At 45.6% G+C, this 17,265-nt stretch overlaps 1 protein-coding gene across 6 annotated transcripts in view; it reads right to left on the bottom strand.

Moving 5' to 3' along the window:
* Positions 1 to 17,265, bottom strand: part of MICAL2 (microtubule associated monooxygenase, calponin and LIM domain containing 2) — a 278,680-nt gene that overhangs the window by 130,472 nt on the left and 130,943 nt on the right. For 4 of the 6 annotated variants that reach the window (XM_077287247.1, XM_077287248.1, XM_077287249.1 and 1 more), the window contains one exon: positions 14,700 to 14,771. The exons of the other annotated variants lie outside the window; for them this stretch is intronic. In XM_077287247.1, the coding sequence (XP_077143362.1) occupies positions 14,700 to 14,771 (72 nt within the window). The remainder of the gene's footprint in view (positions 1 to 14,699; positions 14,772 to 17,265) is intronic. 6 annotated transcript variants of the gene reach the window in all.

A 17,265-nucleotide genomic window follows, 5' to 3' on the forward strand; every position in this document is an offset into this window, starting at 1 on the left:
ATACACTGGGGCAATGCTGGAGGACACACTGGGGCAATGCTGGAGACACTGGGGCAGATTGCTGGACACACTGGGGGCAATGCTCGATGACACACTGGGGCAATGCTGGAGACACTGGGGCAATGCTGGAGACACTGGGGCAGATTGCTGGACACACTGGGGGCAATGCTGGAGACACTGGGGCAGATTGCTGGAGACACTGGGGCAATGCTGGAGACACTGGGGCAGATTGCTGGAGACACTGGGGCAGATTGCTGGAGACACTGGGGCAGATTGCTGGACACACTGGGGCAATGCTGCAGGACACACTGGGGCAGACTGCTGGACACACTGGGGCAATGCTGGAGACACTGGAGCAATGCCGGAGACACTGGGGCAGATTGCTGGACACACTGATGGCAATGCTGGACATACTGGGGCAGATTGCTGGACACACTGGGGGTAATATGCTGGAGACACTGGGGCAGATTGCTGGACACACTGGGGGCAATGCTGGATACTCTGGGGCAATATGCTGGACATACTGGGGCAGATTGTTGAACACACTGTCTGGGGGCAATGCTGGATACACTGGGGCAATGCTGGAGACACTGGGGCAATGCTGGAGACACTGGGGCAATGCTGGACAACTGGACATACTGGGGCAGATTGCTGGACACACTGGTGGTAATATGCTGGACACACTGGGCAATGCTGGACATACTGGGGCAGATTGCTGGACACACTGGTGGTAATATGCTGGACACACTGGGGCAGATTGCTGGACACACTGGGGCAGATTGCTGGACACACTGGGGCAGATTGCTGGACACACTGGGGGCAATGCTGGAGACACTGGGGCAGATTGCTGGACACACTGGGGCAATGCTGGAGGACACACTGGGGCAGATTGCTGGACACACTGGGGCAATGCTGGAGGACACACTGGGGCAGACTGCTGGACACACTGGGGCAGATGATTGCTGGAGACACTGGGGAAATGCTGGAGACACTGGAGCAATGCCGGAGACACTGGGGCAGATTGCTGGACACACTGACGGCAATGCTGGACATACTGGGGCAGATTGCTGGACACACTGGGGGTAATATGCTGGAGACACTGGGGCAGATTGCTGGACACACTGGGGGCAATGCTGGATACTCTGGGGCAATATGCTGGACATACTGGGGCAGATTGTTGAACACACTGTCTGGGGGCAATGCTGGAGACACTGGGGCAATGCTGGAGACACTGGGGCAATGCTGGAGACACTGCGGCAAAGCTGGACACACTGTGGGCAATGCTGGACAATTGGACATACTGGGGCAGATTGCTGGACACACTGGTGGTAATATGCTGGACACACTGGTGCAATGCTGGACATACTGGGGCAGATTGCTGGACATACTGGTGGTAATATGCTGGACTGTTATGACCTGGTGGTTAAGAGGCCACACCGATATGACCTGGTGGCTAAAACGCAACATGGGACGAGCTCTGGGGAGGTGGTATCTCTACTGACAGCAGTCCCTAATCCTAACAACAACACTAGTAATAGCCGTGGGATGTTCCTGACTCTCCCTAGACACCTCTTCACAGCCTAAGAATTAACTACCCCTAAAGAAGAAAATAGAAAGCTATCTTGCCTCAGAGAAAACCCCAAAAGGAAAGATAGCCCCCCACAAATATTGACTGTGAGTGAAGAGGGAAATGACATACACAGAAATGAAATCAGTTTTCAGCAAAGGAGGCCAATACTAAACTTGATAGGCAGAGAGAAAAGGATACTGTGCGGTCAGTATTAAAAAACTACAAAAATCCATGCAGAGTTTACAAAAATGAACTCCACACCGACTTACGGTGTGGAGGGGCAAATCTGCTTCCCAGAGCTTCCAGCTAGCCTGAATATGACATAGTGACAAGCTGGACAAAAGAGACATATTTGACAAAGCAATAGTGTCCAAAGCAAAAGGACAAATAAGAACTAGCAGAAACTTCTTTTGCTGACAAGGACAGGCCATATGAGAAATCCAAGGAGAGAACCAAATCCAACCTAAGACATTGACAGCTGGCATGAACTAAAGCCCAGAGCAGGTTTAAATGACAAACCCAGGCAAGGCGATCAGTGATGGCAGCTGCTACAGCTACCTAACGGAGCAGCAGTTCCACTCGAAACCACCAGAGGGAGCCCAAGGGCAGAACTCACAAAAATACCATTAGCAACCACAGGAGGGAGCTCCAGAACGGAATTCACAACACTGGACACACTGGGGCAGATTGCTGGACACACTGGGGCAGATTGCTGGACTGTTGTGAAATTGGATTCTGGGCTCCCCCTGTGGCCACTTGTGGAATTTAACTTGTGTGCATCATCCCCTCTGTTCACCTGCTCCTATCAGGATGTGGGAGTCGCTATATAACCTTGCTCCTCTGTCAGTTTTATGCCGGTCATCAATGTAATCAGTAGCCTTTCTGTGCTTGTTCCTGCTACTAGACAACTCCCAGCTAAGTTGGACTTTTGTCCTTGTGTGTTTTTGCATTTTGTTCCTGTTCACAGCTGCTGTTTCGTTACTGTGTCTGGAAAGCTCTTGTGAGCGGAAATTGCCACTCTGGTGTTATGAGTTAATGCTAGAGTCTTAAAGTGATTTCTGGATGGTGTTTTGATAGGGTTTTCTGCTGACCATGAAAGTGCCCTTTCTGTCTTCATGCTATCTAGTAAGCGGACCTCGATTTTGCTAAACCTATTTTCATACTACGTTTGTAATTTCATCTTAAATCACCGCCAATATATGTGGGGGCCTCTGTCTGCCTTTTGGGAAAATTTCTCTAGAGGTGAGCCAGGACTGTCTTTTCCTCTGCTAGGATTAGGTAGTTCTCCGGCTGGCGCTGGGCATCTAGGGATAAAAAAACGTAGGCATGCTACCCGGCCATTTCTAGTTGTGCGGCAGGTTTAGTTCATGGTCAGTATAGTTTCCATCTTCCAAGAGCTAGTTCTCATATATGCTGGGCTATGTTCTCTCGCCATTGAGAATCAGGACAGTTTGACCGGCCCAAAAAAGGGTTAAATTACTGGCTGAGAAAGGAGAGAAAAAAGAAGTCTGCTACAATTTTTTTTTTTTTTCCCTCTAGTTCTGAGTGTGCTCTTAATTGAATCACTTGCTAGTCTGCCTATACTGCAGCCTTCCTCTCTTCCTCTCCTTCTAATCCTTGAATGGCTCTGTGTTCACCTGTTTCAAATGGATCTTCAGAGTGTAGCTACAGGTTTGAATAATCTCGCCACAAAGGTACAAAATTTGCAAGATTTTGTTGTTCATGCACCTATGTCTGAGCCTAGAATTCCTTTGCCTGAATTCTTCTCGGGGAATAGATCTCACTTTCAAAATTTTAAAAATAATTGCAAATTGTTTTTGTCCCTGAAGTCTCGCTCTGCCGGAGACCCTGCACAGCAGGTCAGGATTGTAATTTCCTTGCTCCGGGGCGACCCTCAAGACTGGGCTTTTGCATTGGCACCAGGGGATCCTGCGTTGCTCAATGTGGATGCGTTTTTTCTGGCCTTGGGGTTGCTTTATGAGGAACCTCATTTAGAGCTTCAGGCGGAAAAGGCCTTGATGTCCTTGTCTCAGGGGCAAGATGAAGCTGAAATATACTGCCAAAAATTCCGCAAATGGTCTGTGCTTACTCAGTGGAATGAGTGCGCCCTGGCGGCGATTTTCAGAGAAGGTTGTCATGATCTCCATGGCCAGAGAACTAGCATAAGCCTCTATAGGAACAAGCTCTTGGAAGATGTAACTGTACTGACCATGAACTAAACCTACCGCATCATCTAGAAGTAGCCAGGTAGCATGTCCTACTTTTTATCCCTATATGCCCAGCGCCGGCCGGAGAACTAAATAATGCTAGCAGAGGGAAATATAAGACCTGACTCACCTCTAGAGAAATGCCCAAAAGGAGACAGAAGCCCCCCACATATATTGGCGGTGATATGAGATGAAACAACAAACGCAGCAGGAAAATAGTTTTAGCAAATTTGAGGTCCGCTTTCTAGATAGCAGAAGACAGAAAGCATACTTTCATGGTCAGTAGAAAACCCTAACAAAACACATCCAGAAATTACTTTAGGACTCTGGCATTAACTCATAATACCAGAGTGGCAATTCCTGATCAACAAGAGCTTTCCAGACACAGTAACGAAACTGCAGCTGTGAACTGGAACCAAAATACAAAAACAAAACATGGACGAATGTCCAACTTATCTAGTAGATGTCTGGGAGCAGGAACAAGCACAGAGAGGCTTCTGATAACATTGTTGACCGGCAAGCATCTAACAGAGAAGCCAGGTTATATAGCGACACCCAGATCTAATCAGAACAGGTGAACAGGGAAGATGATGTCACAAGTTCAATTCCACCAGTAGCCACCGGGGGAGCCCAGAATCCAAATTCACAACAGTACCCCCCCCTCAAGGAGGGGGCACCGAACCCTCACCAGAACCACCAGGGCGATCAGGATGGGCCCTATGAAAGGCATCACCAAATACTCAAAGTGGCCCTCGGGCGTATTAAATGCGGTTTTCCACTCATCCCCCTGCCTGATCCGCACCAAATTATACGCCCCACGGAGATCAATCTTAGAGAACCACTTGGCCCCCTTTATGCGAGCAAACAAATCAGTCAGCAACGGCAATGGGTATTGATATTTAACCGTGATTTTATTCAAAAGCCGATAATCAATACATGGTCTCAAAGAGCCGTCTTTTTTTGACACAAAGAAAAAGCCGGCTCCTAAGGGAGATGACGATGGACGAATATGTCCCTTTTCCAAGGACTCCTTTATATATTCTCGCATAGCAGTATGTTCAGGCACAGACAGATTAAATAAACGACCCTTTGGGTATTTACTACCCGGAATTAAATCTATAGCACAATCGCACTCACGGTGCGGAGGTAGTGAACCCAGCTTGGGTTCTTCAAAGACGTCACGATAATCAGACAGGAACTCCGGGATTTCAGAGGGAATAGATGATGAAATGGACACCAAAGGTACGTCCCCATGAGTCCCCTTACATCCCCAGCTCAACACAGACATAGCTCTCCAGTCAAGGACTAGGTTGTGAGACTGCAGCCATGGCAATCCTAGCACCAAATCATCATGTAGATTATACAGCACCAGAAAACGAATAGTCTCCTGGTGATCCGGATTAATACGCATAGTTACTTGTGTCCAGTATTGTGGTTTATTATTAGCCAATGGGGTGGAGTCAATCCCCTTCAGAGGAATAAGAGTTTCCAAAGGCTCTAAATCATACCCACAACGATTGGCAAAGGACCAATCCATAAGACTCAAAGCGGCGCCAGAGTCGATATAGGCGTCAGTAGTAATAGATGACAAAGAGCAAATCAGGGTCACAGACAAAATAAATTTAGACTGTAAAGTGCCAATGGAAACGGATTTATCAAGCTTTTTAGTACGCTTAGAGCACGCTGATATAACATGAGTAGAATCCCCACAATAGAAACACAACCCATTTTTCCGTCTAAAATTCTGCCGCTCGCTTCTGGACAGAATTCTATCACACTGCATGCTTTCTGGCGTCTTCTCAGTGGACACCGCCAGATGGTGCACAGGTTTACGCTCCCGCAGACGCCTATCGATCTGAATGGCCATTGTCATGGACTCATTCAGACCCGCAGGCACAGGGAACCCCACCATAACATCCTTAATGGCATCAGAGAGACCCTCTCTGAAAGTAGCCGCCAAGGCACACTCATTCCACTGAGTAAGCACAGACCATTTACGGAATCTTTGGCAGTAAATTTCAGCTTCATCTTGCCCCTGCGATAGGGACATCAAAGTTTTTTCTGCCTGAAGTTCCAAATGAGGTTCCTCATACAGCAAGCCCAAGGCCAAAAAAAACGCATCCACATTGCGCAACGCAGGATCCCCTGGTGCCAATGCAAAAGCCCAGTCTTGAGGGTCGCCGCGGAGCAAGGAAATCACAATCCCAACCTGCTGTGCAGAGTCTCCAGCAGAACGAGATTTCAGGGACAAAAATAGCTTACAATTATTTCTAAAATTCTGAAAGCTAGATCTATTCCCTGAGAAGAATTCCGGCAAAGGAATTCTCGGCTCAGATACCGGAGCATGAATAATAAAATCTTGCAAATTTTGTACTTTCGTGGTGAGATTATTCAAACCTGCAGTTACACTCTGAAGATCCATTATTAACAGGTGAACACAAAGCCATTCAAAGATTATAAGGAGAGAGAAAAAAAAGAAAGACTGCAGCATAGACAGACTGGCAAGTGATCCAATTAAGAGCACAGAGGAAAAAAAAAAAAAAAAACTCTCAGCAGACTTCTTATTTCTCTCCTTTCTCAGCCAAGGATTTTAACCCTTTAGTGGGCCGGTCAAACTGTCATGATCTCCATGGCCAGAGAACTAGCATAAGCCTCTATAGGAACAAGCTCTTGGAAGATGTAACTGTACTGACCATGAACTAAACCTACCGCATCATCTAGAAGTAGCCAGGTAGCATGTCCTACTTTTTATCCCTATATGCCCAGCGCCGGCCGGAGAACTAAATAATGCTAGCAGAGGGAAATATAAGACCTGACTCACCTCTAGAGAAATGCCCAAAAGGAGACAGAAGCCCCCCACATATATTGGCGGTGATATGAGATGAAACAACAAACGCAGCAGGAAAATAGTTTTAGCAAATTTGAGGTCCGCTTTCTAGATAGCAGAAGACAGAAAGCATACTTTCATGGTCAGTAGAAAACCCTAACAAAACACATCCAGAAATTACTTTAGGACTCTGGCATTAACTCATAATACCAGAGTGGCAATTCCTGATCAACAAGAGCTTTCCAGACACAGTAACGAAACTGCAGCTGTGAACTGGAACCAAAATACAAAAACAAAACATGGACGAATGTCCAACTTATCTAGTAGATGTCTGGGAGCAGGAACAAGCACAGAGAGGCTTCTGATAACATTGTTGACCGGCAAGCATCTAACAGAGAAGCCAGGTTATATAGCGACACCCAGATCTAATCAGAACAGGTGAACAGGGAAGATGATGTCACAAGTTCAATTCCACCAGTAGCCACCGGGGGAGCCCAGAATCCAAATTCACAACAGAAGGTCTCTCTGATGCCATTAAGGATGTTATGGTGGGGTTCCCTGTGCCTGCGAGTCTGAATGAGTCCATGACGATGGCTATTCAGATCGATAGGCGTCTGCGGGAGCGCAAACCTGTGCACCATTTGGCGGTGTCTACTGAGAAAACGCCAGAAAATATGCAATGTGATAGAATTCTGTCCAGAAGCGAGCGGCAGAATTTTAGACGAAAAAATGGGTTGTGCTTCTATTGTGGTGATTCAACTCATGTTATATCAGCATGCTTTAAGCGTACTAAGAAGCCTGACAAGTCTGTTTCAATTAGCACTTTACAGTCTAAGTTTATTCTATCTGTGACCCTGATTTGTTCTTTGTCATCTATTACCGCGGACGCCTATGTCGACTCTGGCGCTGCTTTGAGTCTTATGGATTGGTCCTTTGCCAAACGCTGTGGGTATGATTTGGAGCCATTGGAGGCTCCGATACCTCTGAAAGGGATTGACTCCACCCCATTGGCTAGTAATAAACCACAATACTGGACACAAGTGACTATGCGTGTTAATCCGGATCACCAGGAGGTTATTCGCTTTCTGGTGCTGTATAATCTACATGATGTTTTGGTGCTGGGATTGCCATGGCTGCAATCTCATAACCCAGTCCTCGACTGGAGAGCTATGTCTGTGTTAAGCTGGGGATGTAAAGGAACTCATGGGGACGTACCTTTGGTTTCCATTTCATCATCTATTCCCTCTGAGATTCCTGAATTCTTGTCTGACTTTCGTGACGTTTTTGAAGAACCCAAGGTTGGTTCACTACCTCCGCACCGGGAGTGCGATTGTGCCATAGACTTGATCCCGGGTAGTAAATACCCTAAGGGTCGTTTATTTAATCTGTCTGTGCCTGAACACGCTGCTATGCGAGAATATATAAAGGAGTCCTTGGAAAAGGGACATATTCGTCCTTCGTCATCTCCCTTAGGAGCCGGTTTTTTCTTTGTGTCTAAGAAAGACGGCTCTTTGAGGCCGTGTATTGATTATCGACTTTTGAATAAAATCACTGTTAAATATCAATATCCGTTACCACTGCTTACTGATTTGTTTGCTCGTATAAAGGGGGCCAAGTGGTTCTCTAAGATTGATCTCCGTGGGGCGTATAATTTGGTGCGAATCAAGCAGGGGGATGAGTGGAAAACCGCATTTAATACGCCCGAGGGCCATTTTGAGTATTTGGTGATGCCTTTTGGTCTTTCAAATGCCCCTTCAGTCTTCCAGTCCTTTATGCATGACATTTTCCGCGATTATTTGGATAAATTTATGATTGTGTATCTGGATGATATTCTGATTTTTTCGGATGACTGGGACTCTCATGTCCAGCAGGTCAGGAGGGTTTTTCAGGTTTTGCGGTCTAATTCCTTGTGTGTGAAGGGTTCTAAGTGTGTTTTTGGGGTTCAGAAGATTTCCTTCTTGGGATACATTTTTTCCCCCTCTTCCATCGAGATGGATCCTGTCAAGGTTCAGGCTATTGGTGATTGGACGCAACCCTCTTCTCTTAAGAGTCTTCAGAAATTTTTGGGCTTTGCTAACTTTTATCGTCGATTTATTGCTGGTTTTTCTGATGTTGTAAAACCATTGACTGATTTGACTAAGAAGGGTGCTGATGTTGCTGATTGGTCCCCTGATGCTGTGGAGGCCTTTCGGGAGCTCAAGCGCCGCTTTTCTTCCGCCCCAGTGTTGCGTCAGCCTGATGTTGCTCTTCCTTTTCAGGTTGAGGTCGACGCTTCTGAAATCGGAGCTGGGGCGGTGTTGTCGCAGAGAAGTTCCGACTGCTCCGTGATGAGACCTTGTGCTTTTTTTTCCCGTAAATTTTCGCCTGCCGAGCGGAATTATGATATTGGGAATCGGGAGCTTTTGGCCATGAAGTGGGCTTTTGAGGAGTGGCGTCACTGGCTTGAGGGGGCCAGACATCAGGTGGTGGTATTGACTGACCACAAAAATTTAATTTACCTTGAGTCTGCCAGGCGCCTGAATCCTAGACAAGCGCGCTGGTCGTTGTTTTTCTCTCGGTTTAATTTTGTGGTGTCTTACCTACCGGGTTCTAAGAATGTTAAGGCGGATGCCCTTTCTAGGAGTTTTGAGCCTGACTCCCCTGGTAATTCTGAGCCCACAGGTATCCTTAAAGATGGAGTGATATTGTCTGCCGTTTCTCCAGACCTGCGGCGGGCCTTGCAGGAGTTTCAGGCGGATAGACCTGATCGTTGCCCACCTGGTAGACTGTTTGTTCCTGATGATTGGACCAGTAGAGTCATCTCTGAGGTTCATTCTTCTGCGTTGGCAGGTCATCCTGGAATCTTTGGTACCAGGGATTTGGTGGCAAGGTCCTTCTGGTGGCCTTCCCTGTCACGAGATGTGCGAGGCTTTGTGCAGTCTTGTGACGTTTGTGCTCGGGCCAAGCCTTGTTGTTCTCGGGCTAGTGGATTGTTGTTACCCTTGCCTATCCCGAAGAGGCCTTGGACGCACATCTCGATGGATTTTATTTCGGATCTGCCTGTTTCTCAGAAGATGTCTGTCATCTGGGTGGTGTGTGACCGTTTCTCTAAGATGGTCCATCTGGTTCCCTTGCCTAAGTTGCCTTCTTCTTCCGAGTTGGTTCCTCTGTTTTTTCAAAATGTTGTTCGTTTGCATGGTATTCCGGAGAATATCGTTTCTGACAGAGGGACCCAATTCGTGTCTAGATTTTGGCGGGCATTCTGTGCTAGGATGGGCATAGATTTGTCTTTTTCGTCTGCTTTCCATCCTCAGACTAATGGCCAGACCGAGCGGACTAATCAGACCTTGGAGACATATTTGAGGTGTTTTGTGTCTGCGGATCAGGATGATTGGGTTGCTTTTTTGCCTTTGGCGGAGTTCGCCCTCAATAATCGGGCCAGCTCTGCCACCTTGGTGTCCCCGTTTTTCTGTAATTCGGGGTTTCATCCTCGATTTTCCTCCGGTCAAGTGGAATCTTCGGATTGTCCTGGAGTGGATGCTGTGGTGGAGAGGTTGCATCAGATTTGGGGGCAGGTGGTGGACAATTTGAAGTTGTCCGAGGAGAAGACTCAGCTTTTTGCCAACCGCCGTCGTCGTGTTGGTCCTCGGCTTTGTGTTGGGGACTTGGTGTGGTTGTCTTCTCGTTTTGTCCCTATGAGGGTTTCTTCTCCTAAGTTTAAGCCTCGGTTCATCGGCCCGTACAAGATATTGGAGATTCTTAACCCTGTGTCCTTCCGTTTGGACCTCCCTGCATCCTTTTCGATTCATAATGTTTTTCATCGGTCATTGTTGCGCAGGTATGAGGTACCAGCTGTGCCTTCCGTTGAGCCTCCTGCTCCGGTGTTGGTTGAGGGTGAGTTGGAGTACGTTGTGGAAAAGATCTTGGACTCTCGTGTTTCCAGACGGAAACTCCAGTATCTGGTCAAATGGAAGGGATACGGTCAGGAGGATAATTCTTGGGTCACTGCCTCTGATGTTCATGCCTCCGATCTTGTCCGTGCCTTTCATAGGGCTCATCCTGATCGCCCTGGTGGTTCTGGTGAGGGTTCGGTGCCCCCTCCTTGAGGGGGGGGTACTGTTGTGAAATTGGATTCTGGGCTCCCCCTGTGGCCACTTGTGGAATTTAACTTGTGTGCATCATCCCCTCTGTTCACCTGCTCCTATCAGGATGTGGGAGTCGCTATATAACCTTGCTCCTCTGTCAGTTTTATGCCGGTCATCAATGTAATCAGTAGCCTTTCTGTGCTTGTTCCTGCTACTAGACAACTCCCAGCTAAGTTGGACTTTTGTCCTTGTGTGTTTTTGCATTTTGTTCCTGTTCACAGCTGCTGTTTCGTTACTGTGTCTGGAAAGCTCTTGTGAGCGGAAATTGCCACTCTGGTGTTATGAGTTAATGCTAGAGTCTTAAAGTGATTTCTGGATGGTGTTTTGATAGGGTTTTCTGCTGACCATGAAAGTGCCCTTTCTGTCTTCATGCTATCTAGTAAGCGGACCTCGATTTTGCTAAACCTATTTTCATACTACGTTTGTCATTTCATCTTAAATCACCGCCAATATATGTGGGGGCCTCTGTCTGCCTTTTGGGAAAATTTCTCTAGAGGTGAGCCAGGACTGTCTTTTCCTCTGCTAGGATTAGGTAGTTCTCCGGCTGGCGCTGGGCATCTAGGGATAAAAAAACGTAGGCATGCTACCCGGCCATTTCTAGTTGTGCGGCAGGTTTAGTTCATGGTCAGTATAGTTTCCATCTTCCAAGAGCTAGTTCTCATATATGCTGGGCTATGTTCTCTCGCCATTGAGAATCATGACACTGGACACACTGGGGCAGATTGCTGGACACACTGTCTGGGGGCAATGCTGGACACACTGGGGCAGATTGCTGGACATTGGGGCAATATGCTGGACATACTGGGGCAGATTGCTGGACACACTGGGGGTAATATGCTGGACACACTGGGGGTAATATGCTGGACACACTGGGGCAGATTGCTGGACACACTGGGGGCAGGACTGGAGGCATGGGCAGAATGTAGACACTGGGCATGATTGGAGACACGGGGCAGAATGAAAGACATGGGGCAGGATTGGATCATGGGGCAGGATGGATACGATGGATACATATGGGGCAGGATGGAGAGATCATATGGTGTAGAATGGATACTCATGAGTGCAGGATGGGAGAACATATGGCTGGAGCCAGGAATGAGACACACGGGGCCAGGGTGGGGAATATTATTACCATAGGGGCTAATTAAGGGATATTATTACTGCAGTGATGTATTTATTTTATTTTTTGAGTATACTTTTTTAAATGGGGGGGGGGGGGCGGTCCTGTTACTGTGCAGAGTGACACTATATCCCCTTTTTATCTCCATGTGGTGTAATGTAGAAGTTGTGAAAAATTAAGTAATGTGTTCTACAAGCAGAGCTCGAGATAACTGTGTTATTTCCTGCAGAAACGAGTTCTGGCTGGAAGAAATGATGGCGGTCTGTGCTGGATGAAAGATGAAGGACTTCACCTAGAGATGTCACTGGTGAGTCAGTGTTACCTATACACTGACACTATACACTGTATACTATATACAGAGGTCCTGTGTACAATGTCATCAGTGATCGCTGTATTACCTCTACACAGACACTGCATACTAAGTACAGATCTCCTGTGAATACTGGCACTTATGGTGATAGTATTGTGTTTTTGTTTTTTTTTAATTACTGATCAGTATTGTAGTATTCAGTCACTATGTGGTGGTAATATGTGGTCTGGAAATGGTGTTGTGGTATTTGTCCCTTGAATGTGCTATTTGGTCACCAAGCGGTGGTAATATGTGGTCTTGACATGGTGCGGTGGTATTTGTTCCTTGTATGTGATATTATTCGATCACTGTGGTTGTAATTTGTGGTCTGGTCATGGCGCGGTGGTATTTGTTCCTTGTATGTGATATTATTGGTCAAAATATACCTAAATTGTATTGCAGATTTTAACAAATATTTAATAGGTTACAGTAGAGTAGGGCCCGGCCATTTTTCTGGAATAATCTGGTTCGGGTATAACATGACCCCCGTCACATGACCCCCGTCACATGACCGGAGGGGGGGTCCACATTGTCTGAACAGCCCGGGGCCCTGGCTACCCTTAATCCACCCCTGCCTGCAGGGACAGCGCCTCCAACTGGCGGGTTATGGAAGTCATGGGATCCATGGAATACAAAAAATATGGCCGATTATAATGTCACGGGGGTACTGGGTAGACTACAGCTGATTACCCGGGCCCCTGCAATATCCCTCAAACTAGGGAAACCCTGTCTGTCCCTCTCCCAGAGTTTACACTGAAGGTGTGCATGTCTGGGCCGCCAGGCCTGACCCTGAGTCCTGTTTCAGTACTAAGCTGAAACCACCACCCGCCACCCAGTGATAAGACCTCACACCAACCCATACAGAAAGCACAGACAGGGAAAACTAAAAACGCACCACGCCGCAGACACACAGGAAAACACTATAATGTGCACAGGGCAAAACAATACAAATATAGGAAGGAGAAATATAATGAAGGATAATACACCACCAGATACGATATTTCCTTCCCTAGACCACCACTCCAGACCGAGATCACCAGGCACAAGACACAAGCTATAATCAGCGACGCCCAAAGCCCAGCAAAACTATTTAAAGGCAATGGGCGTGACTAAGCCTCCAACCCGAGTACCGGCCAGATTAATCCCGGACAATCTGGATCAATCTAGCCGGCGCTACTAAGCATATAGTGGACGAATGAGGAATTACCGCTGTCTGTCGGACGCCCTAGTGTGAACAGCGTCCGACATGACAGGGACAGTATTATAGTAGTTATATTCTTGTACATAGGGGACAGTATTATAGTAGTTATATTCTTGTACATAGGAGGCAGTATTATAGTAGTTGTATTCTTGTATATAGGAGCAGTATTATAGTAGTTGTATTCTTGCACATAGGGGCAGTATTATAGTAGTTATATTCTTGTACGTAGCGGCAGTATTATAGTAGTTATACTCTTGTACATAGGGGCAGTATTATAGTAGTTTAATTCTTGTACATAGGAGCAGTATTATAGTAGTTATACTTTTGAACATAGGGGCAGTATTATAGTATGGTAGTTATATTCTTGTACATAGGAACAGTATTATAGTAGTTATACTCTTGTACATAGGTGCAGTATTATAGTACAGTAGTTATATTCTTGTACATAGGAGCAGTATTACAGTAGTTACATTTTTGTATATAGCAGTATTATAGTAGTTGCATTCTTGTACATAGGGGACAGTATTACAGTAGTTCTATTCTTGTACATAGGGGACAGTATTATAGTAGTTATATTCTTGTACATAGGTGCAGTATTATAGTTCTATTCTTGTACATAGGAGCAGTATTATAGCAGTTATATTCTTGTACATAGGAGCAGTATTATAGTAGTTATATTCTTGTACATAGGAGCAGTATTATAGTAGTTATATTCTTGTATATAGGGCAGTGTTATAGTAGTAATATTCTTGTACATAGGAGCAGTATTATAGTAGTTATATTCTTGTACATAGGAGCAATATTATAGTAGTTATATTCTTGTACATAGGGGCAGTATTATAGTAGTTATATTCTTGTACATAGGGGCAGTATTATAGTAGTTATATTCTTGTACATAGGGAGCAGTATTATAGTAGTTATATTCTTGTACATAGGTGCAGTATTATAGTAGTTATATTCTTGTACATAGGGGACAGTATTATAGCAGTTATATTCTTGTACATAGGGGCAGTATTATAGTAGTTATATTCTTGTACATAGGAGGCAGTAATATAGTAGTTGTATTCTTGTACATAGGATCAGTATTATAGTAGTTGTATTCTTGTACATCGGAGGCAGTATTGTAGTGCATATGTTTTTGTACATTTGCTTATTATGAGCATAACAAGGAAGCATACAGTTTGTTTGTTAATGTACAACACACATCCACACACAGCAATAAATTAGTGCTACATATTAGATTAAACCCTATTATCATGCAGCAGAAACGGTTATATAGTGCTTGCACAATCTTGAATCACCTGTGCTGGATCAGGAAAAAATAACCTTTGTTTGATTCTGGGCTCGCCATTGCTTACTCTGTGTTGTAAGATCTGACAATAATAAATAAGTAACAAAGTTTAACGAAGGACATTTCCTGGATGAGAGTTAACATCACAGACGCAGTAAGGCCTCATTCAGATGTCGGGGCCATGTCCCTGTTCTATCCTTGTTTTTTATAGATTGAATACAATCTCATTATAATCTATGGAGCTGTTCATATATCCGTGTTTTTTTTTTTGTGTGGCTTGAGCGTCTGCAAAAGAAAAAACCTCACGGAGAAGTGCCTTTTCTCATCTAAATAATGGATCAAAATGACCCAGGAGTCCGTTAAGATCACGGACAGCAGACAGTTGGCCTTTATGTGATGTCTGCGATTAACTCTGCAATGGATAGAGGAGAAGCTTTGTCATTTACTGTTTTTCATACAAGAAAATTACTGATGAAACTGATGGTAAAAACTGACACTGACCAAACTCTGATGAAACTCAGATGGTTGTTTTTGCGAAAAAATACTGATGTCTGAATGAATCCTTATAATGTATTTCACGTCAGTAACAGACACAGATATTGGTCTCCAGGCTCCGATACCTTTTTAGGCCGGCCTCACACTAGCGAGTTTTACGGACGTATGAGCGCATAAACTACGTCCGTAAAACTCGCAAAATAAACTGCACAATTATTCTCAATGGGGCAGCTCCTATTAGCCGTATATTATGGTTCAGTATTATACGGCTTTCTACGGCCGTACAAAATCTCAGCATGCTGCGTTTGTCACCGTATTGCGCAAAAAAATCGCCAATGAAAGTCTATGGGGGCGAGAAAAATACGGATTCCACACTGACCAGCAGTGTGACTTGCGAGAAATACGCAGCAGTGTTAGTGAAAAGTCGGTAATTCAATTGCCGGCTTTTCATTTCTCCTGCACAAACCCGACAGGATATGAGACATGGTTTACATACAGTAAACCATCTCATATCCCCTTTTTTTTTGCATATTCCACACTACTAATGTTAGTAGTGTGTATGTGCAAAATTTCAGCGCTGTAGCTGCTGAAATAAAGGGTTAAATGGCGGAAAAAATTGGCGTGGGCTCCCGCACAATTTTCTCCGCCAGAGCGGTAAAGCCAGTGACTGAGGGCAGATATTAATAGCCAGGAGAGGGTCCATGGTTATTGGCCCCCCCGTGGCTACAAACATCTGCCCCCAGCCACCCCAGAAAAGGCACATCTGGAAGATGCGCCTATTCTGGCACTTGGCCACTCTCTTCCCACTCCCTGTAGCGGTGGGATATGGGGTAATGAAGGGTTAATGCCACCTTGCTATTGTAAGGTGACATTAAGCCAGATTAATAATGGAGAGGCGTCAATTATGTCACCTATCCATTATTAATCCAATTGTTGGAAAGGGTTAAAAAAACACACACACATGATTTAAAAGTATTTTAATGAAATAAACACAGCGGTTGTTGTAATAATTTATTGTTCTCTCAATCCATCAGGAACACCCTCGCTTGGAAAAATAATAAACGCACAAGATACATACCTTCTGGTGAACCGTCTCGTCCCACGAAGTAATCCATCTGAAGGGGTTAACTAATATTACAGGCAGGAGCCCTGCTAAATGCAGCTGTGCTCCGTGCCTGTAATCCCCGGCGAATGAATGAAATGTAGGTCATTGACCTACATTTCCTTCAGTCGCGGTGATGCGCCCCCTGCTGGATGTCCTCATATGACCTGGAGCGTGGGAAAAAGTTCCCAGGCTGCAGTTCATGAGAACATCCAGCAGAGGGCGCCTCACCGCGACTGAAGGAAATGTAGGTCAATGACCTACATTTCATTCATTCGCCGGGGATTACAGGCACGGAGCACAGCTGCATTTAGCAGGGCTCCTGCCTGTAATATTAGTTAACCCCTTCAGATGGATTACTTCGTGGGACGAGACGGTTCACCAGAAGGTATGTATCTTGTGCGTTTATTATTTTTCCAAGCGAGGGTGTTCCTGATGGATTGAGAGAACAATAAATTATTACAACAACCGCTGTGTTTATTTCATTAAAATACTTTTAAATCATGTGTGTGTTTTTTTAACCCTTTCAAACAATTGGATTAATAATGGATAGGTGTCATAATTGACGCCTCTCCATTATTAATCTGGCTTAATGTCACCTTCCAATAGCAAGGTGGCATTAACCCTTCATTACCCCATATCCCACCGCTACAGGGAGTGGGAAGAGAGTGGCCAAGTGCCAGAATAGGCGCATCTTCCAGATGTGCCTTTTCTGGGGTGGCTGGGGGCAGATGTTTGTAGCCACGGGGGGGCCAATAACCATGGACCCTCTCCTGGCTATTAATATCTGCCCTCAGTCACTGGCTTTACCGCTCTGGCGGAGAAAATTGCGCGGGAGCCCACGCCAATTTTTTCCGCCATTTAACCCTTTATTTCAGCAGCTACAGCGCTGAAATTTTGCACATACACACTACTATCATTAGTAGTGTGGAATATGCAAAAAAAAAGGGGATATGAGATGGTTTACTGTATGTAAACC

The sequence above is a fragment of the Ranitomeya variabilis genome, chromosome 2 (assembly GCF_051348905.1).
Source record: "Ranitomeya variabilis isolate aRanVar5 chromosome 2, aRanVar5.hap1, whole genome shotgun sequence".
Lineage (NCBI taxonomy): Eukaryota > Metazoa > Chordata > Amphibia > Anura > Dendrobatidae > Ranitomeya > Ranitomeya variabilis.